The sequence below is a fragment of the Eptatretus burgeri genome, chromosome 14 (genome assembly GCF_056783735.1).
Source record: "Eptatretus burgeri isolate ZD-2024b chromosome 14, Ebu_testis_v1, whole genome shotgun sequence".
NCBI classification, from domain to species: domain Eukaryota; kingdom Metazoa; phylum Chordata; class Myxini; order Myxiniformes; family Myxinidae; genus Eptatretus; species Eptatretus burgeri.
Genome location: NC_140974.1, coordinates 50,885,224 through 50,907,369, shown reverse-complemented (window position 1 = coordinate 50,907,369; position 22,146 = coordinate 50,885,224). Strand labels below are relative to the sequence as shown.

General features: G+C 43.0%; 1 protein-coding gene across 4 annotated transcripts in view; it reads left to right on the top strand.

Annotated features, from left to right (window-relative positions):
• The first annotated feature begins 299 nt into the window (after positions 1–299).
• The window catches only part of LOC147013170 (uncharacterized), a 48,981-nt gene continuing 27,134 nt past the window's right edge, over positions 300–22,146 (top strand). The window contains exons 1-7 of one of the 4 annotated variants that reach the window (XM_085854811.1): positions 304–584; positions 11,113–11,273; positions 12,449–12,576; positions 12,964–13,045; positions 18,406–18,586; positions 20,578–20,717; positions 20,886–21,051. In XM_085854811.1, the coding sequence (XP_085710937.1) occupies positions 18,487–18,586; positions 20,578–20,717; positions 20,886–21,051 (406 nt within the window). In that variant the 5' untranslated portion in view covers positions 304–584; positions 11,113–11,273; positions 12,449–12,576; positions 12,964–13,045; positions 18,406–18,486. Of the gene's footprint in view, positions 585–1,663; positions 1,698–11,112; positions 11,274–12,448; positions 12,577–12,963; positions 13,046–18,405; positions 18,587–20,577; positions 20,718–20,885; positions 21,052–22,146 lie in introns of all 4 variants that reach the window. The other 3 variants (XM_085854809.1, XM_085854810.1, XM_085854808.1) reach the window with 3 other exon arrangements.

Here is a 22,146-nt window from a genome sequence, read left to right as displayed (position 1 = left end):
TGTACCGTGTCGTGAATCTGCCCCCAAACATGCAGCCTGTGTTGACATATCTAGAAAATGTGCTTTTACCAATTTTAAACACTTTTATCAAACATTTCTCCCCAGATAATCACCATCTTTAAACAGCTTCTCTCGAGCCTATGCGACGATGTACAGAGTGCTCCCAGGGAAAAAAATCAAATTCTGAATAGATAACCTTTCAAATGATGCCACATTGAAGCTTGGCCACCGTGAGTGGGACCAATCAGCCAGATTTGACCCTTTACCAGTTCGCCTGATCCTGATGAACAGATGAACCATCAGGGAGAGTGACGTGGCCTGGCCACGCCTGAGTGGTGTGCGCAGGTCCGAGCCGTCGGTGTTGTTGTGTTGTGGTCTCGCCACGTTGTGTGTTGTGTTCAGCGGTTAATACAGCTCTGCAGTTTTCTCACAAATCGACGCCTTGTTCGTGATTCAATTTAACGGTCCGCCACACTCCGGGGGTGAACTCGAACCTAAACTGGCGCAGCTTCGGTGAGCAATGATTGTCCAGCATTACTTGTTGTTCGGTCTCCTCGTGGTGTTTGCGCTCTCTGCATCACATGGTAAGATCTCCATATCCATCTCATAAGCCTTCTTTATTTGTTGCCTTAACTTTAGCTGCATTGCTTTTTCCATTAATCGCTGTGTTGCTTGGAGGTTAATGGAAGTTTAAACTCACAACCTCTTCTATCTCAATATAATGGGGCTCTTCGTGTGTGTGTGTGTGTGTGTGTGTGTGTGTGTGTGTGTGTGTGTGTGTGTGTGTGTGTGTGTGTGTGTGTGTGTGTGTGTGTGTGTGTGTGTGTGTGTGTGTGTGTGTGTGTGTGTTTCTGCTCTTCACCCATTGGCTGGACAGCTGACCTGATGTTACCCACAATTTTAACATGAAATGCTTTACCCAAAGTGCACAGATGACCCAACCCCCCCTTCCCCCCCCCGAAGACCTAAATAACCCTGAAAACCCTAAACACACAAAAGACCCAAAATACGCCAAACACCCAAAATACCCCAAACACCCCAAAGGCACAAAAGACCCTGAAAAGCAAAAGATCCAAAATAAGCCCCAAAAGACCCTGAAGATCCACAAGACACAAAAGACACTGAGGACTCAAAATACCCTGAAGACCTAGAGAAACCAATACACCTAAAATACCCCAAGTACCGAAAAGACCCTGAGGACCCAAAAGACTCCAGGGACCCCGAACACCCAAAAGATCCAGAGCAGCCATTCGAGTAATCTGCGTCGAAGTGGCAACCCGTCCAGGATTGTGCCCAATAGCCAAGGAGACTGCTTCAGCAGCACCGATGCTCTGCACAGAGTTTGGTCCCAATGGATGGATGGACCCAAAAGACCTCGAGGACCCAAATTCTCCATGTAAATGTTATCGTGAAGTGCCACCTCCATATGGGGGAGGGTATTACAAGTCTATAGCCAAGGAGACTGCTTGGGAAACACCAACGCTCTGCACAGAGTATGGTCCCAATGGATTGATTACAAGTCTCCACCATCTACAGTCCAGTACAGTATTCCAGTCCCCACGTTTTCCATTGCCGTGAGGTGTTTTGAATTATAAGCAGTAGATATGTTTTTGCTTCATGCACATAACTTCATGTTTTTTGTTTTTGTTTTTGGCCGACACAGTGCTGTCAGTTGCCTATACACCACCCGAATAAAGGTATGAGTCAGAAGAACGCGTTACATGCTTGGAACAAGATCACCCATCGGGCGGGGTACTCTGCTCGTTTATATAAATGGCTCTGTCTCTGTCTCTGTCTCTGTCTCTGTCTCTGTCTCTGTCTCTGTCTCTGTCTCTGTCTCTGTCTCTGTCTCTCTCTCGCCCTCTCCCTCGCCCTCTCCCTCGCCATCTCCCTCGCCATCTCCCTCGCCATCTCCCTCGCCATCTCCCTCGCCATCTCCCCTCCCTCGCCATCTCTCTCTCTCTCTCTCTCTCTCTCTCTCTCTCTCTATCTCTCTCTCTCTCTCTCTCTCTCTCTCTCTCTCTCTCTCTCTCTCTCTCTCTCTCTCTCTCTCTCTCTCTCTCTCTCTCTCTCTCTCTCTCTCTCTCTCTCTCTCTCTCTCTCTCTCTCTCTCTCTCTCTCTCTCGCCCCCTGCTGGTCGTTGGTGAGTCGTGCATGGGTGTGGCATCATGGCGGCTCCGTGTGTGCAGCTGTGAGTACTGTGCTGTGTTGGTGTTGTTCCTGTCCCTATTTCGCTTCCCTCTGTGTCCCCGTACGTGTTTGTGGAGTTTTTTTCCCTGTTTCCCTTCCTGCTGAGACGAGAGAGAGAGGGAGAGCGCACACGGTCGGTGCTTTGTGGGTTTTCCTTGAAACCTTCGGGTTTCTGGGCCTACTTTTTCATCTGCCTTGTTTTCATAGGCCTGCCGTTTATCGGTGGTTTAGCTTCTTCCTTATACTCTTCTTTTCCCTTATACTTCATTTGACCCCACTTGCTGGTTGCTTGTGACGGTTTTCCTTTGTTAAACTTAAACTTCTCTTCTTTTGCTTTAAGCTATGGCAAACGGACGTTTGCACAATAGTGTGTACGAGTCACTCACTCGGAAAAATGGAGTGACAATTACTCCACCTGATGGAGTTAGTGTTGAGAACGTGGTGATGGCTCTGGGAGAGCTCGTAGGAATCGAGAATGTTCTCGCCGCTTCGAAAATGAGCCAACGTGTCGTGGTTTTCTTGTCGGAGGAGCGACACGTGGCTCAGGCGGTCGAAACCGGTCTATCCGTACCGCCAGACGTCTTCGTTAACGTTAGTTATCTCGATACGATGGCGGTAAAATTAACACTGTCCAACATCCCGCCCTTCTTCTCGAGTGAGGAGATTGTAGCTGCATTAAGCGTTTTTGGCACAGTTGTGTCACGAATCTCCATGATTCCACTTCGTCTCCGCTCTGACGCTTCGGTTCGCCACATCATGTCGTTCCGACGTCATTGCTATATCATTCTAAAAAACAACGCTCAATCGCTCAATGCAGTTATGACTTTAAAAAATAAAAACCGCAATTACCAGATTTATATTGCGACGGAGACCACAACTTGTTTTATCTGTGGTGAATCGGGACATTTAAAAAGCGATTGCCCCAAGAATATATTAAGTGGAATATCTAGTATGGTCGAACCCATCGAGACGAATAGTGGTATATCTAGAGTTGGGAACGTCGCTTCAAACTCGAACAATCTGCCTGGGCCGTCGAAAGTGGAGGTAAATCCCCCCCTCGCGGATGAGGAAAGCTTCACCGTTGTTCCTTCAAAAAGGAAACATAAATTGAAGCATTTAAATGATAACAATAGTCAAGATGTGACGGCGAGCTGTGCAAAAAAGATGGCGCCGGCTGCCGAGAATAATGACTCGTGTTTGGAAGCAACAATAGATGCTCTTTTTAAAACGAAAAATCGATTTGATGTAATTGCTCCAGAGGATGATGACTTTTTTGTCGGTGGGGTTAGTGAACATGAGGAGGAGATTGGTTTTGTGCAGCAGGGAGCACACGTGACCACTCCCATAGTCACAGGCACCTTGGATATTAACACCGAATCCACTGTAACCCCCCTCCCTGAAAAGACCAACAGTGAAATGTGTACCGTTTCTAAGTCACCAATTACTCCAAACCTGGTTGAATCAGGGTGTAAAGCTTCAACTAGTGAAACACCAGGTTCATCTCAAGCGGAATATAACGTTCCTTCCATTAGTATTCTTCCTCCTCCCCGTTTTCTTCACCCTCCCACTCCTCCTCCTCCTCGCCTCCCACTTCTAATCTTCTTCCTCTTCCCACCCTCCACCTCCCCTATTCCACCTCCCCTATTCCACCTCCCCCTATTCCACCTCCCCCCACTCCACCTCCCCCTACTCCACCTCCCCCCACTCCTCCTCCCTCCACTCTTCCTTCCCCGACTCCTTCTCTCCCTTTGGAAGCGGAATGTGAGGCTTCCCTTATTAAACCATCAGCTCCATCTTTGGAGCATAACGATAATGTAATGGACACCAATCAGTACTCGGATTATGATTCGGACGGGGACTCATCACTTGCTTCTTGTGGCAGTGCTGAAGCATGGAATGATCCAGTTTCCCAAGATTCGGAGAGTGTTACCAGTGTTCCACCTGCCGATATCATAAAGTTTCTTCATGACACCTTTCGCAAGAAACATGTTAAAATTAAAAACTTTTTCCCTGACTTATCCGGCTTTATAATCTCTGCGAAGCTTTTGCTCCTCAAAGCCGGACAGCTTGGTGTGACGGAATCACAAGTGTATCGACTCCGGAAATGCATCCTCAAAGCAAAGAATGAGCTGCAGACACAGAGAGACTAAGTTTTTGACACACCCTAACTCTGTGTTAGCCTATGGCCTTCTCTATAGCGAGTTTAAATATTAATGGGGGACGCTCCTCTATCCGTAAAGCAGAAGTTAAACAGTTTGTTGAGACAAATCACATTGATGTTTTGCTTTTGCAAGAAACAAGATGCAGCTCCTCTTGTGCAAGTGAATGGCAAAGGACAATGAGGGGAAAATGGTTTTTTAGTAGTCTGGAACACCCAAGGGCTGGGGTGGCTGTTTATTTACAACCTTCCTTTTGCAGTCCCAGTGTTGTTTTTAATGAGATTATCAAAGGGTATTTGATTTCACTCACCTTCACGCATAATGGCTTTAAACACACCGTACTGAATGTCTACGCACCTAGCGATAGCACGGAGAGACTCGCCTTTTACACACACTTAGAAACGTCTCTTGTACACATTGATTTTGATGGACTTGTCTGCTTGGGTGAAGATTTTAACTGCACGATGGACCCCACCATTGATCGTAATGGAGAGGAGCCGCACCCAGCAAGCGCAGCGCCTTTGTTGAGAGCCTTGTCCAAGTTTTCTCTGGTTGATGTGTGGAGAATCCGCAATCTTTCTCTCCGCCAATACACGTGGAGTCGGTGTTCAAAAGGCCACGTATCACTTGCAAGATTGGACCGTTTCTACATCAACAGTACCTTTTTAAATGTTGTGAGCAATATGGACATTATTCTGAGCGGCTTCTCAGACCATCACATGGTCGCACTTCGGATTCACCAACCAGTTCGGAATCGTGGTGCTGCCTACTGGACCTTCAACGCAAGCCTCTTGGATGACCAACTGTTTGTCGATGCCTTTGGTGTGTTCTGGAGAGCCTTGCTCCAACGTAAAACTTCCTTCCCCTGCCTTGGAAAATGGTGGGACAACGTCAAAGTGCAAATAAGATCCTTTTGCCAACAATATGGAGCCTACCACACCAAATATGACTCTGCCCTTCAATCCTTACTTGCCAAAGAAATATTATATTTGCAGACCAACCTCTTGGCCTCAAATCATGAAAGAACCAACCTCTTGCTGGCGAAGAAAAAAGCTCTTCTTGCTGGACTTTGTGCAAAGCAAGCCAGAGGAGCGCTGATTCATCTCCGACTGGAGAATTTGTGTTACCTGGACACCTCCTCTAAGTTCTTTTTTGGACTGGAAGATCAAACAAAGAGAAGTCAGCAGATAACTTCAGTAAGGACAAAGGAAGGAAGGATAACACACAATCAAAAAGATGTCAGAGCCTCACTCAGACACTACTTTACTGAACTTTATCATGCTCCGAAAATTGACAACAAAATGGTAACAGTGCTGACTTCTTCCTTACCTACCTTGTCAAAATCTGCAGTTCTACAAATGGACAAGGAAGTAACTTTGGAGGAACTCCAAGCTGCTCTTCAAACTCTACCCTCGGGTAAGGCCTCCGGCCTGGATGGAATTCCTGCGGAATTTTATAAAACCTTTGGGACCTCCTCGGACCAGAACTACTTGAGGTTATAATCGACGGTCGACGATCAGGCTCACTGCCATTAAGCTGCCGGGGGGCTGTCCTCGCCCTTATCCCCAAAAAGGAGACCTTCAGCAACCACACAACTGGCGTCCCATCTCATTACTCTGTGCAGACTACAAAATATTTTCCAAGGCCCTTGCCAACCGCCTTAAAGCCATAATCGAGGAGATCGTACACCCAGATCAGTCTTACTGTGTCCCGAAGAGGACAATTCATGACAGTATCTTCATTGTGCGTGATATAATTGACATCTGTTCTCTTGAGCAAAGAAATGTCGGGTTGGTGTTCTTAGATCAAGAAAAGGCCTTTGATACCATTGATCATTTTTATCTTTTCTCTGTTTTACGGGGGTTTGGTTTTGGGGAAAATTTTATCTCTCATGTGCAGTTACTGTATAACAACACTTTTAGTCTCTTAAAGGTTAACAACATTTTATGTCCCCCTTTCCCGGTTAATAGAGGCATTCGTCAAGGGTGCCCTCTTTCTGGCCTCCTGTACTCTCTTGCGATTGAGCCTTTGCTCGTTCGGTTGCGTGCACGTCTTCTTGGTTTCCTTCCTCAACCAATGGCGAACCCGTTTAAAGTGATTGCTTATGCAGATGATCTTTGTGCAATCGTTCGCTCGATTGAGGACGTCTCAGCCTTGGTCCGTTGCATTCATGAATTTGGTTTGGCAAGTTCCACAAAAGTGAACTGGGGAAAAAGCAGAGCTCTCCATCTTGGTCCACAAAATGGCGCCATTCCTCCGACTCTTCCCGAGAAACTTAAATGGGAAAGGGATGGAATTCTTTACCTAGGCGTCTTTCTTGGAACTGAGAACTTCATTTTATAAAACTGGGAATCTCTAATAATTAAAACTGAGAGACGTTTACGAAAGTGGAAGGGCTTACTTTGTCAACTCTCCTATCGGGGCCGAACCCTTGTTATCAACAACCTTGCAGCATCAATGCTTTGGCACGTTTTTATAGCACTGCAGCCCCCAGATTTGTTTCTTAAAAAATTACAATCAATTCTTATTGACTTCTTTTGGGGAGGAAAGCATTGGCTCCAACCTGGTGTGTTAAACCTGCCTGTTTCTGAAGGAGGACAGGGGCTGATTGCTATTACCAGCAAGGTGATGGCTTTCTGCCTCCTTTCGCTTCGCAGACTGCTGTACACGGACGTTTCGTGGAAGGCCTTGGCTCACTGCCTGCTTCGGCAGGCGGGGAAACTCGGCTACGATCAGCAACTGTTCCTTATTGACACCAAGAAAGTTGATATAGCATCAGTCCCCCTGTTTTATAGAAGCATGCTGAAGGCATGGCAGACAGTCACTGTTCGCCGAAATAACAATGACTACTCCCTGGAAATGTTTTTAAATGAGCCTATCTTTTTAAACCCCATTTTTGAAGGGGTCTGCAGCAATTATATTCTTGTGCAGAAGTTTATTGATGCTGGATGTACGAAGGTAAAAGATCTCAGAACTCCTTCTCCTTATAAGTGGAAGCCAGCTGCTGACGTCGCTGTGGCCACTGGAGTGAGGTCCATTCGAATTATTGGGAGAATCTTTTCTGTGATTCTGCGCTTTTTCAAGCAAACTAATCTGAAATGGATTCCACAGGTAGAAGCTAACCTTTCTTTATCCCAACATCCCTTTCCAGAGCTTTTGCTTCATTTTCAAGGTTTCACCTCCTTTAAATTGATGGAAAAATCTTCTGTTTACGCTTTGTGTGTTAAAACTCTTGTTCCCGATAGACCTGCGGAACCACAAGCACATTGGGGGAGAATGCTTCAGACCACTCATTCTACTTCGATCAACTGGCATGTTATGTACAAGGCACCCACTGCTAAGCGCTCCGGAGATTTGCAGTGGCGACTGGCACATTACATTTTACCATCCAATGTTTTATCTCATCGTATATCTCCCGATAACACAGAATTGTGTCCCTTCTGCGGTGCCACAGAAACTATTTTTCACATTTTTATTGATTGCTCAAGGTTGGCACCCCTTTTTACAGTCTTATCACGTGCTATCCGGGGACTCGGCCTAACTTTTACTTGTTGTGGTTTTGTTTACGGTTTTAGCATCTTCCACCAGCGTAAATACGAGTGCCTGTTAGCAAATTATTTGTCCTCTGAAGCGAAGCTTGCTATATACATGTCAAGGAAACGCAAACTTCAAGATGTTTGTGATTCTGTTTCCGATGTTGTTTATCTCTTTAAAACCTTGGTCACAGCACGCGTGCACCTTGAAATTCATTCCAGTGATTGTACACTGTTCTCACAACAGTGGTGTGTGAACACATCCTTATGTGAACTTGTTGATGGTGTACTTACATTGAAGTTTTAATTTACCTTGTTTCTTTGTTGGGCAATGCTCAGGCATTTGCTTGTACTGGTATAACTTCTCTTGTTACATCATGATCTCAAACAATCAAGAGGCCAAAAGTGTCTGTGTCTCTCTCTGTCTCTCTCTCTCTCTCTCTCTCTCTCTCTCTCTCTCTCTCTCTCTCTCTCTCTCTCTCTCTCTCTCTCTCTCTCTCTCTCTCTCTCTCTCTCTCTCTCTCTCTCTCTCTCTCTCTCTCTCTCTCTCTCTCTCTCTCTCTCTCGCTTGGCACGTTAAGGGGCTGTTGCTCAGTCTCTGGCGGTACGTGTGGAGCCTGTGTTGCTTTCTCTCTTCTTATCATCTTCTCCTCTCTCTAATGTATTTTTTGGGGGTGTTCCTTGTGTATAAATTGTTATCAATGCTTTATCGATTACTTGAAAATTGAATTGGTTTCTTCTCTTCTTTTTTCCACTCTTGTATATAATCCTTTGCTTTGTTGTATTGAATTTTTACCTTTTATACTTTTTTGTAATAAAAGTCTCTCTCGCCATCTCTCTCTCTCTCTCTCTCTCTCTCTCTCTCTCTCTCTCTCTCTCTCTCTCTCTCTCTCTCTCTCTCTCTCTCTCTCTCTCTCTCTCTCTCTCTCTCTCTCTCTCTCTCTCTTTCTCTCTTTCTCTCTTTCTCTCTTTCTCTCTTTCTCTCTTTCTCTCTTTCTCTCTTTCTCTCTTTCTCTCTTTCTCTCTTTCTCTCTTTCTCTCTTTCTCTCTTTCTCTCTTTCTCTCTTTCTCTCTTTCTCTCTTTCTCTCTTTCTCTCTTTCTCTCTTTCTCTCTTTCTCTCTTTCTCTCTTTCTCTCTTTCTCTCTTTCTCTCTTTCTCTCTTTCTCTCTTTCTCTCTTTCTCTCTTTCTTTCTTTTTCTTTTTCTCTTTTTCTCTCTTTCTCTCTTTCTCTCTTTCTCTCTTTCTCTCTTTCTCTCTTTCTCTCTTTCTTTCTTTCTTTCTTTCTTTCTCTCTCTCTCTCTTTCTTTCTCTCTTTCTTTCTCTCTTTCTTTCTCTCTCTCTTTCTCTCTTTCTCTCTCTCTCTCTCGCCATCTCTTTCTTTCTCTCTCTCTCGCCATCTCTTTCTTTCTCTCTCTCTCGCCATCTCTTTCTTTCTCTCTCTCTCGCCATCTCTTTCTTTCTCTCTCTCTCGCCATCTCTTTCTTTCTCTCTCTCTCGCCATCTCTTTCTTTCTCTCTCTCTCTCTATCTCTTTCTTTCTCTCTCTCTCTCTCTCTCTCGCCATCTCTCTCTCGCCATCTCTTTCTCTCTCTCTCTCTCTCGCCATCTCTCTCTCTCTCTCTCTCTCGCCATCTCTCTCTCTCTCGCCATCTCTTTCTCTCTCTCTCTCTCTCGCCATCTCTTTCTCTCTCTCTCTCTCTCGCCATCTCTTTCTCTCTCTCTCTCTCTCGCCATCTCTTTCTCTCTCTCTCTCTCTCGCATGGGCCACATCTTTTAAGTTACAAACTCCAAACTTGGGGTACAAATACAACTTTGTGTACGGGGTAACATAGGTTCTGTGGCTGTAGCCTCACACGAGGGTGGAGTGGGGGGCAGGGGGGTTGTAAATTCTCTATGGAAATGTGTACCGTGTAGTGCCACCTCGTGGTGGTGGAAGAGGGTATTCAAATTTCCAAATTTCCTTTTGCTGCAATGTTACTAATTCATGTTTCTCTTCCTGCGCAATTACAAATAAATATAGATGTTTTGAAGTTTTGAATGAAAAACGAAAAACATGGTCAGTCCATCTATGAAGCCATGTGACGACATGTCTATGAACTGGAAGAGTACTCGGTCGAGCGCATACCTTCGCCACACAATGCCTGATCCAGGAGAGCATATCGGGCACAATACATTTTGATAATATTGTTGCGGCCACAGGTACCGAGACACCAGCTTGTCACTCAGGGGGATTTCATCCCCGGTTGTCCTCGGTAGAGCCGGACCTGGGGCCACCGCTCACAATTGACGTAGCGGTACGGGGGTTGTTTTAAAACCACGAACGCCACCCAGTCAACCATGAGTTCCAGTGTCTGCCGTCTAATTATTCCGTTTAACTAGAGGTCACGTGGTTACCTGAGCGGGGAGCACGCCCTCGGCAAAGCACCAATGTTATCTGATTAGATTTTAATGAGGGCGGCCGAGCGTTTTAACCGCTGGTGTGTGCCCACGATTTTTTTGGTCAAATCTGTGGTAATTACCTCCCAGTCTATCTCGGTTCGGACAATGCTAGACCAATGGAAGAAAAGGACAAACACGAACAGGTTGGAAATCGACAAATAATTGATTAATAATAAAATAAATAAATTAAAAGAACTTTTTATTTGCTGAGGAAAATAAATAATGAATTTCAAAGCAAAATCAATCAAAATGCCAAGAGAGACAAAGAGCAGATGCTTCTCGGGGGTTGACTTACTTACAGCTAAACACAGACAAGGGTACCAAACCGATCATTCAGGGGAAGGGGAGGGGGAGAATCGTCTCGCTCAACAGAAAGTCGTCCGTGAAGAGAAAACGTCCTGAAAATGCGTACGTGTCACGTCTATCGCCAGCACCCAGCTTTGCCGTGCACCCTCTCACGGGGCAGCCTTGAGCGCCACTCGAAGTCTGGAGCACACTGAGATCGTCCGTTGCGGGTTTAGACCCTGTTGTTGTTGGTGATCGACCCGTGCCTCACTTGTTGGCGGGCTGCTCACACCCACACGCGCACCACACGCTCGCTTGCCGAAGCACTGGGAAGGGCAAATTGTCTCGTCGGCGCTGGTCAGACACCCGCTTCTTGGTCGCTTCTCTCGCCCTTTGCTTTTTCCTCTCTCCTTTCGCTTTTCCTCTCCTCACGCTTTTATCTTCAGAACACTTTTTCCCCTCCTTTCTCTCCTCACCATACCTCTCCCTTCTTTTTATATCTTCAGGCCGTCTCCGCGGGGTGCCGTCCGCCCCAAGCTCACCCCGCCCCACTGGCGCGTGGTTCCCATGACGACCCGTGTGCTCCCAAAAAAGGCGGGCGTCGGAGCTCATGAAAGATTGCCGCTGAGGAAGAATGGGGGCAGGCTCCAGAGCTCGTGAAAGAAATGTGTGTAAACGTGTCTGTCATAAAGAAAAAGAAGCTTCCCATAAGAGAGGGGATCTATCCTTTACCCTTCTCAACGCATCACATTTAAGATCCCATTAGACATGGGGATGGGGCTAATCTGAACATGCATTTAAGGAAATAACTGTCTGTGGACCTGGATGTATGGATGCATTCATTCATCAGACCGGATTCTAAAATCCGTAACAATATCATGCTATGTATTGTTTTTGGCCCGATCTCTCAATGGTGAAGGATCACTTTAAAAATTAAATAATTCTCAATCCATATCCGGATTCGGATTATCACCAAAATCTAATCAGTTTGTCCTTGTCGTACACCCAAACTGCCCACCAAATTTCATCCGAATCTGTCCACAACTTTTTGAGATATCCTGCACACAAACAAACAGACAACAAAGACGTCATGCAGAGCACGATACTTGCAAAATCCATCAGACAAATTTAACCTCAAAAATAATGGGTGGTTGAATTCAATGACCAAATATGCAACTCCTCAAATCAAGTCAATTGGATGAAAATTGACAATTTTAGAAATTTGGCCTGTGTTGACCTCAAAAGTAATTGGTTGAATTCAGTAACCTGAAATGCAAATCCTCTTCAAATTTCAAGTCAATGGGGTGAAAATTGAGGATTTTAGAAATCTCACTGAAGTTGTTGACCTTTGGCTATGTTTACCTTTTGGTCTCTGTTGACCTCAAATATAATTGGTGGTTGTATTCAGTAAGCTGATATGAAAATCCTGTTCAACTTTCAAGTCAATCGGATGAAAAATGACGATTTTAGAAATTTGACCGCAAGATGACCCTTGACCTTTGACCTCAAAACCAATAGACTTCTCAGTTGAGACTACCTCTACATCTTGGTAGAATTTCATGACTATTGGTTTGGAATTGTGACCTGTAGCCGATCGACAGACAAGCAAACAGACAGACAGGATAACAAAATCGACTGACCAAAATACTTGAAAAATCTTCAATTTTTTACAAGTAACAAACAAACAGACAGGGGTGAAAACATGACCTCCTTCACCTTCGGTGGCGAAGGTAATAAAACAGTATGGTTATCAACAATGACTGTCAGTGTACAGATTGTTGTTAGATAAAAGACACAACAAATTGTCAGTGTGTGACTTGCTTTGTGACGTGTCGGGTGCAGGCTCGAACACACAACTTGCCGTGTATATCGAAGAAGGAGATGATGTTGTGCTGAACTGCACGTTTCCTGGAGCCCGATCATTGAAAGAGGTCAAGTGGAAGTTTTACAAAAATAAAACTGCGACCATTGTAAGCACCGATTGAAACACAAATATGGATTTCCTTAAAATTAACAAATGTTAGTTTTTGTATGAAAACATCACTTTGCATCTCTTTGTGAGATCCCCCACACTCATTAACACAACCTGAGTAGTTATCTCATTTAACTACCATTAATTCATCTGTTGACGAGCTCTTCAACATTGGGACACATGAACATTATTTAAAGTAATATTGTACTTTAACTGTATTTACTTCTCGATGTTAACTTAGGGCTGGCAGGATGGCCTAGACCAAGTGGTGTGCACACTCGCCTCTCAGCTGTCTCGCTTCGGTCTGAATCCCAACCCTGCTATAAATTGTCATCCAGGTGTTTCACAGGAAGGTTGGTTCATCAGTGTGTGTGCCATACCTCAGATGGACGCTAAATCGGGTGTACCGTCTTCCAGTATTCTTCGATGAACGATAAAGATCCCGTGGTATCCTTTGTGAAGAGAAGGTGAGCTATCGTCGACACTCTAAAACAAATTACAAATTCCTGACGTATCAACTGCTGGGGAGGAAAGAGGAAACCACCCAGTATAACCCTTGCAAAGAAACTGCTTTGGCAGCACCGACACTTTGTAATAGAGTATGGTACATCAGAATGAGAATGTTAACTTCACTCAATCCCTAACTTACTGCCTTGGGATTTGGAGTGATCACTTTATTATGTACAGTACATTAAGAGCAAATACCACCTGTTGCTTTACTGAAGGGAATATGAAGAGAGAAAAGGGTGGGAGAGAAAGAAGGTTGGGGAGAGAGAGAGAGAGAGAGAGAGAGAGAGCGAGAGAGAGAGAGAGAGAGAGAGAGAGAGAGAGAGAGAGAGAGAGAGAGAGAGAGAGAGAGAGAGAGAGAGAGAGAGAGAGAGAGAGAGAGAGAGAGAGAGAGAGAGAGAGAGAGAGAGAGACAGAGAGAGAGAGAGAGAGATATATATATATATATATGGGGATCAAGAGAGAGGAAGAGGGGTGAGGAAGGAGGGTGCTAGGAAGAGAGGGGGGTTGAGGAAGGGGGGGGGGGGGAGAGCAAGAAATCTACATCCATTCCTTAACCTTTTCTTCACTCAATACAATTATCCTCACAGTCGAAAAAGTTAAGTTCACTGCTTTGGCAATTTCACATTTTCTTGTGTAAATATGGTGAAGGAGGGATCACTGCCCTGCTTGCAAAAAAAAAAAAACTACGTAAATTCACTTTGTTATAAGAATCTTTAATTTTCCAAAATTTTCAGATTTCACTCCAGATTTTGACATTTAATTTGTCCACATGCTCTGACCTTGAAATCCGAAGATAGATTTCAATTATATACTTAAATTAGTCTGTGAGAGTACATCGTGGTTCCAAGGCATGGCATTTTTGAGCAAGCCAAAAAAATGGCAGTTTAAGACCCCTGCGAAGTGGGAAGAGGTTTTTCTGTTCCTTTATCTCTTTTACTCTTTATTCATCTTGCTTTGTCTGTCTGTCGATGGAGAAATGAAATCTTGCAGAATTTTTTCTGAAAGACTCACTTGGCTACGCCTGGATTGATTTGAGGGTAGTGGAGTAGCGGCTGAAACCCAAATCCTATCCATGTTCCTCCTGATGACTCCATCTTTGCTCTTGACTTATTCAGGTTCCTTCTGATGACCCCAATGCAGTATTTGATCTTCTATTTGATTTGGTTTTTCATGATCCATCCAGCCATTGGGACCATATTCTGTACAGTACATAACGGTGCTGCCGAAGCAGTCTTCTTGGCTGTTGGACACAATCCTGGATGGGTCGCCACTCTCGACGCAGGATACTCAAATGGCTCGATCATCCCAGAAAGCTAGTACTCATTTTGCTGACCTCAGAAGGATGACAGGCTGAGTCAACCTGGTATAATTCAACAGCCAAGCAGGATTTAAACTCAGGACCTTGGGATCCCAAGCCAGCCACCATAAACATGAAGCAAACACCAGGCATTTTTCATGATGAGTACCCCATTAATTACGGTATCTTCAAAAAGGGTGTTTATATTAAACCAAATACCCAGTTTTCATTCATGCATTCCCATGGAGTTCCCTAAGTATGCATGCAAAGTTTTGGGCCGCTGGATTTCATGGTTTTGGAGTTACGGACACACGCACACATTTATTATTATAGCTGCAGGTGGTTTGGAGGTGGAGGGCTTTGATTATATTTGAAATTGTGCTTTCATGTTGCATTTCACGAATGGGAATGTTGGAGGAAAAAATTAACTTCCACCATGTTTGTGTATGAAATAAATAGATGGTCACTTCGCCCTGACAAGCTTTCTGCCGATTTAATTTTTTACTCCTTATATGATTTTCTTTGCACTCTGTTTCCTCCCTCATGATTGTCCAAAGGAAATGATTGCTAAAGGCCCTGTCACACCTTGACGTTTTAGCCAGCGTATGGCAAGTTATCAAAATGTATGTAAAACGCTGGCGTACCCTGAACTATTGATGTTTTTTTTCCAGTTTTGGACGTATTCATAACGAGTTTGACGTTTGCATAACGTATTAGTAATGTACACAGAACGTTTCGATAACATATACATAACTTATATCAACGAATGCTGAGCGTGTTGTCGGCGTTCACAACCGATGCCCAACGATAGTCTAACTTATGCATAGCACGGCAGCGTATTGCCGACGATCACGTGGCGTAGCCTATTAATCGGCTGCAGCTCGACATCGAAGTATCAAGCCGCTGTCACACCTTGACGTTTTAGCCAGCGTATGCCGACGTATGAAAAATTTGCCAAATACGCTGGCACACGTCGAATTCGTTATGGGTAAGTTTTGTATACGTTGAGAGCACGCGGAAGTACGCTGGCATACGTAGTAGTACGTCGACAAATTTTCAGCATGTTGAAAATTTTTCGACGAATGCCAGCGTATGACGCACACGTTCCGCATACGCTGGCCATAAGTTGAAGGCACGTTACGTGATCGTTGACACACGTCGACACACATTACTTGTAAGTTACTAATAAGTCGAAACACGTCGAGGTAATGTTTAGCGTACCCGAAACTTATTTCTAACCTATGAGTAAAGTGCTTTGAACCTATGTGTAACGTATCTCCAACGCATATTGACGTATGTAGATGTATTTGACATCTTCCGGACGACCACAGAACTTACTGAACGTGTTACTAACTTACAGCTACCGTATAATGGCGTATTGGCAGCGTTTAGGGGAATTGTTGTATAGAAATGGGGTTCACACAGGAGGAACCCGTCAGTGTTCCAGACTCCATTGTTTTTTATTATTATTATTTTTTTTCTTCGGCATGACGGTGATGTTGACACTTCGATTTCTAGTGCGGTTATGATTTAAATCGTTGAGCGGCAGCCTACTAATTATATTATATTATAACCACACTAGAAATCGAAGTGTCAACATCACCGTCATGCCGAAGGAAAAAAAAAAAACCAGGGAGTCTGGAACACTGACGCTAAACATTACCTCGACGTTTTTCGACTTCTGAGTAACTTCCAAGTAACGTGTGTCGACGTGTGTCAACGATCGCGTAACGTGCCTACAGCTTATGGCCAGCGTATGCGGAACGTGTGAGTCATACGCTGGCATTCTTCGAAAAATTTCAAGCATGTTAAAATTTGTCGACGAGCTCGGTGTACTACGACGTATGCCAGCGTACTACGACGTATGCCAGCATGCTCTTAACGTATACAAAACTTACCCATAACGTATTCGACGTGTGCCAGCGTTTTTAGACAAATTTTTCATACGTCGGCATAAGCTGGCTATATCGTCAAGGTGTGACAGGGCCTTAAGAAACCTGGCATTTTTACCCACCAAGGCATACCACATGACCTGCAACCACAACCTTTTGCTTTGATAGTCGGTGTATATATGTATAAATATATATATATATATATATATATATATATATAACAAGGTTTATACCATGTCAGAATCAACCTCAATCAACGGAATTCCAAATTCACCAATGAAGCATTTTGCAATGTCAAATGGATTTGCCGAACTTCTCTTCCTCTTGTGTGACAAAGACGAGCTAAGCCTGGTTTTAATGCACCAATAAAAATTCCAGAATTTGATGCCGAGCAAAATATCCTCCAACGTGAAGAAATAAAACTGCGTTCATCACCTTCCCATTTGTACAGTGCGATAGAGAATCGTAAGTTGTGGGTCAGCTTTAAAATCATGATATTTCTTCCATAATTAGTATGAAGTTTTCACATAGTTCTCATTGTTCACACCATCAGCATCAAGATAAGTATCTGCTGCATGGCAAAACATAGATGTATGTGTGGAATATGTTAATACAATTGAATGGTGTGAAGACAAGAATGTTTACAAGGAGTAATCAATGAGTATGCAATTTCAAACAGATAAAGAAAACGTTTTTTTGATGGTGGGTTGAAGCCCACAGACGTATTGGCATATCCTACACAACATCCCTCCCCCAGTACAGTGATTCATGTGGTGAAGATTAATTGCCACAATGTACTTTTCTTTTCCGACTGAAAAGCCAACGCTATTGCGTGGGAACATGGAGTCTTCCATTAAGCTGTCGTCCCATCTTGGTTTCCAAGTTATCATTCTCCGGAATCCACGGCCACATCCTCTCATGGCTTGGTGACTTCCTCTATTCTCATAGTCAGCACATTTCTCTTTAATGAGATCCTTTCATCTCTTTTCATTGTCAAGGCTGGAGTGTCCCAAGGTAGTGCTTTGGGCAAAGTCCTGTTTCTTACCTTCACCAACGACCTTTCTGATCATCTTGAAAACCTTCCTTATGTTTTCACTGACAATTCTACTCACTGCAATGGCATCCCTCTTTCTTCAGATGGGCAGGTGTCATCCTGAAAGAATAAGGAGGTAGTCAAACATTTGGAATATGTATTTCAACTCTGACAAATCTAATACTCTCATTCTGTCTGTCTAATAGGACCATCAGGTGAACTCTCTCATCTACTTCCTTGAACAGCTTCTCCGAGAAAAGTTCAATCTCCCAAACATTTGGGCTTCACCATTAGCCATGATCTCTCTCGGGGAAACCACATATCAGAGTTGCCTTCCAAAACCAGCCGCTGACTGCGCATCCTCCATTGTACAAATAAAAGTCTTTCCTTGGCAAATCTGAACTTCTATCAACATTCAAGGGCTTCATTCACAGTGTGATGGTGGATTCTCTGCTCTTCCATGACCTGGCACTTCTACCTCACATATTTCACATTTTGATGCCAAAGAGTCCAAGGCCCTCTGAGTTGTTGGAATCTACCATAACGAAACTGAATTTCTTGGCCCTTCTCTGCATGGCAGACAGGTTGATAACCTCTGCCTTCTACCATCTACTTCCTTGTGTTGCACCCTCTGTCCTCTCCATGGTCTATCCCTCACCCAGTCCCAACCCTCACCCCAACCCATTTTTAGTGTGCTAGCATGAGTTGGTGAATATTGAAGCTACCCCTCATTGTCTTTCACGGAGACTATCGGAATTATCGCCGGCACCAGGCATGAATTGTAAAGTCCTGCGACCTTCAGTTGAATGGCAGGCTTGGCGAGCTGGTTCATGAATTTTTTTTTTTTTGGTGGGGGGACATCCCTGGTCACACAATAAGGTAGGAATAATTGAAGTTGTTGACGTAGTCGTGGTAGTGCTGGTTGTGGTCTTCCACCCTTCCAGAACCTTGATACCTGTATTTAAAGTGCACAATAAATAAACCCTCGTTCTTGCCAGGATTCGGTTGAGATACCCTTGGGCTCAGAAAGTGTGGAATTAAAATGTTTTCGCTGTTCTGTTTTGCATCAACATCGTTTGTTCTTCATCCTTTCAGGTTCTCTACCATACAAAACGAAGGAATGTTTATAAACAACGGGGTATCTTTCATGGAAATCTCAACCTTGGAGACGGTGCCATGTTGCTGTCCGCAGTACAACAAACCGACATTGGGCGCTATGTCGGACGGATCCTCAGTAAAAGACAAAATTACTTTTGTGAAGTGAACCTGAACTTTTGTAAGTGCACACAAAAACTGTTTAGACTTTAATTTAACTAATTGTCACCTGACTTAGCTTGCATGATTGATAAAGTAAATGAAGTACGAAGTCTGACTGCATGTATAACATACTAAAGTCTCATTACTTCGCACGCTAAGTGCAAAGCGGGGTTAAGAAATTGGTTCACTCTGTCTGTCTATATATCTGTCTGCAGATATCAGTTAATGATTGAGGAACTACTTAATTTCAATTGAATTTCATGTTTTGAACATTTTAGAACACGAATTGGAACAATAATCGGAACACAAACTTGCGGTTTAACAGTAATTTGTGCACATGAGATGAGACTCTGTACAATTTGCCAAACTCATAGCCAAGGTACTGCTAAACTGCAGGTTCGTGTTCCAATTCAAGGTCATTGCTTTAGGAGTAATATAATTGTTTTACTCTGCCTGTCTGACAATCCAGCAAAAATGAAAATCATTCCAAACAGGAATGTTACCGTTTTTAAGGACGTCATAAATGACACAAACAACAGGCACGAATAATTCATTTAGTATGTTAAATAGGGTGGTGTAAAAGATGGTGCATCAATGGCGGTAAACTTCCAGAAAAGTTTTTTTTCCCACCCACAGCCTTTAAAACTTTTATTTTATTTCAATTGAATTATATACTTCAACACTGTAGAACACAAATAGCCTGGTTGGCACTTCCAAAAACCTCCAGTTTAGCAGGACTTAAGATAAAATATGCCATTTTACATCATGTTGACCAATCAAATTTGCCGCTCGCGCTCTCAGCATTGGGGAATATCTAGATTCAGACAAAATGGCAGTTCGTAGGAAATATATATATATATATATATATATATATATATATATATATATATATATATATATATATATATATATATATATATCGCTCTCGGAAACACAAAGCATGGTTTGAAAATACCTTTCCCAAGTCCTTTTTATCACATGACTGCAGGGATAAAAGGTGTTCTCTGACATCTCTAATTTGTCTGTGGAAGGGAAGGGTAAAATGTGATGGTAATTATTGTAAAATATAATGCCAATGTAATTGGCAAGGAATATACAAGACAGAATATGAATTTTCAGAGTTACTTGGATCTCACATTCCGAAAGGGTTGCAGGATTATGGTTGATTACGAGGAGCAAAGTACAAAATGGTAATGGGTTGGATTGAGGAACTTGTTGGAGTAGAATTTAAAAGAAGAACAATTTGGTTTTTTTTTAATCATCGATGCAGATTTTTTTATAATCTTTTTAAAATTAAAGACACAAGTCATACCTTTAAGAAGTTGATTGTTAATTGTTGTGGGGTAAAAATAAGTTTAAACAAGAGGGAATATAGTGAACACCTTCCAAGAATTCCCCCTTTTTTGTGGTTTCTGCTTCATCTATGTATTATATGATGACATCAGTCACGAGATATCATGTACTGTTATTATTATTATTATTATTATCATTACTTTGTATGCAGCCTGTTGCTGATGGTTGCATCATTAGTGGAAGCACAGCTGTGTTGCTGCTGTGGTGCCCCTGTTTCCAGTAAGCTGGTACTCGTTTTTTCTGATCTCAAAAGGATGACAGGCTGAGTTAACCCACCTGGTGTCATTTATCAGCATGACAGCGGCTCAAACTCAAGACCGTAAGATCTTAAGCCAGCCACCTAAACTGTTAAGCCAACAACAGCCTCAGCAATTACTATAATGAATATAGTAATAGTCTCCATTTTGTCTCCTTCCTCTTCAAAAAACCCCCACAATTGAGCTTTACTAGCACATGTGCTGTGTTTAAAAACCTTTTAAGAGACGATCTGTATTACCTGGTCTATCAGCATCATAAGCTAAGTGTTCAGATGGGAAGACCAAACGTGCCAACCAAAGTTTACCTTGAGGATGAACACCATGGTGTTTGTATTATTGACATATTTGAATTATCACATGATGGCAATGTGTGAACATTTCTGTGTGATGATGTTGGCAGATACAAAGTTGCCCCAGCTACAGGAAATAATTCCAGTGGATGAAGGAAAAAGTGTTATTTTGCCATGCAAATGGCCTGGTAAACCCCAGGAATTGACCAAAGCAGAGTGGACAATCAAATCGATTGAAGACAATACAACTGTGAGTGTACTCTAATCAAACTTCAATTACAGTAAAGAACCCAGTACTCTAATACCTGAATACTGCTTTGGATGCTCAACACGTCATTACTCTTGATGTCTCGTTTTACTTTTCCTTGATTCTCCTTTGCTTTTGCATCTTCTGAACAATATGAAAATTCCATCACAGGAGGATGACAATGTATCTGAGAGATTTGGGGATTATATTGGAGACTTCAACAGAGGAGATTGTTCTGTGGCGTTACATGAGGTGAAACCATCAGATGCAAGACGTTACATCGGGAAGCTTTACAATAAAACACATATTCACATCTGTGAAGTAACGCTGCAGATTGGTAAGTGCTCCTGAAGACAGGAAAACCGATTTGAACTCGTTCTTGCCAGGACTCGGTTGAGATACTCTTGGGTATCAATATTAGTTGAGATACGAATAGATGTTATATATCAAGTCTTATTGTTGACATAAAGTTAGTACAAGAGCCGACAAAAACAGGAATACACCATTTAGTATTTATAGTATCGAGCAAATGCATATATTTGATGGGATTCAATCATGAATTTCTTATGCTGGGATTCAAATTACATCTTCTACTTTAACGACCATAATTATTCCTAACTTCTTATGGAATTGGCCAGGGGAACATTTTTGGCCTTGGAAGTCTTTCATGCACTGACTGGCCTGATCTGAAGTTCGACTGATAACGGCAGGAATTTGTAAGTTGACCAGGGTGGCGAAAACTTTCCCACTATTCATGAAAATATACCGTGGATGTTAACATCCACGAACAAAGAGTGCTGGCAGACATGTTCTCAACATCCGATCGATGGCGCACACATAGATACAATCGCCCAGCACCAAGGTGACAGTTTATAGCAGTGTTGAGTTTCGAACTTGGTCTAACCTGTCAACGACAAGTGAGCAACCAGCCAATTCATTACTAGTATGTATATATATATATATATATATATATATATATATATATATATATATATATATATATATATATATATATATATATGAGCCTGGTGTTGGCACAGTGGTTAGGGCAGCGGCTTGGGATCCAAAAGGTCCTGAGTTCAAGACCCGTTGGGCCACTGAATTAATACACCAGGGGGTTGACTCAGCCTGTCATCCTTCTGAGGTCGGCGAAATGAGTACCAGTGTACTGGGCTGGTGTATACCCTGGTTAAAATAGGTGTACCATATCCCTGTGTCGTAAGAGGTGACCAGGGTTGCGTCAGGAAGGGCATCCGGCATAAAACATGTGCGAAATCACTATGCGGATCATACGGATGATCCGCTGTGGCGACCCCTAAAGGGAGCAGCCGAAAGAAGAAGAAGATATATATGTATATATATATATATATATATATATATATATATATATATATATATATATATATATATATATATATATATATATATATAT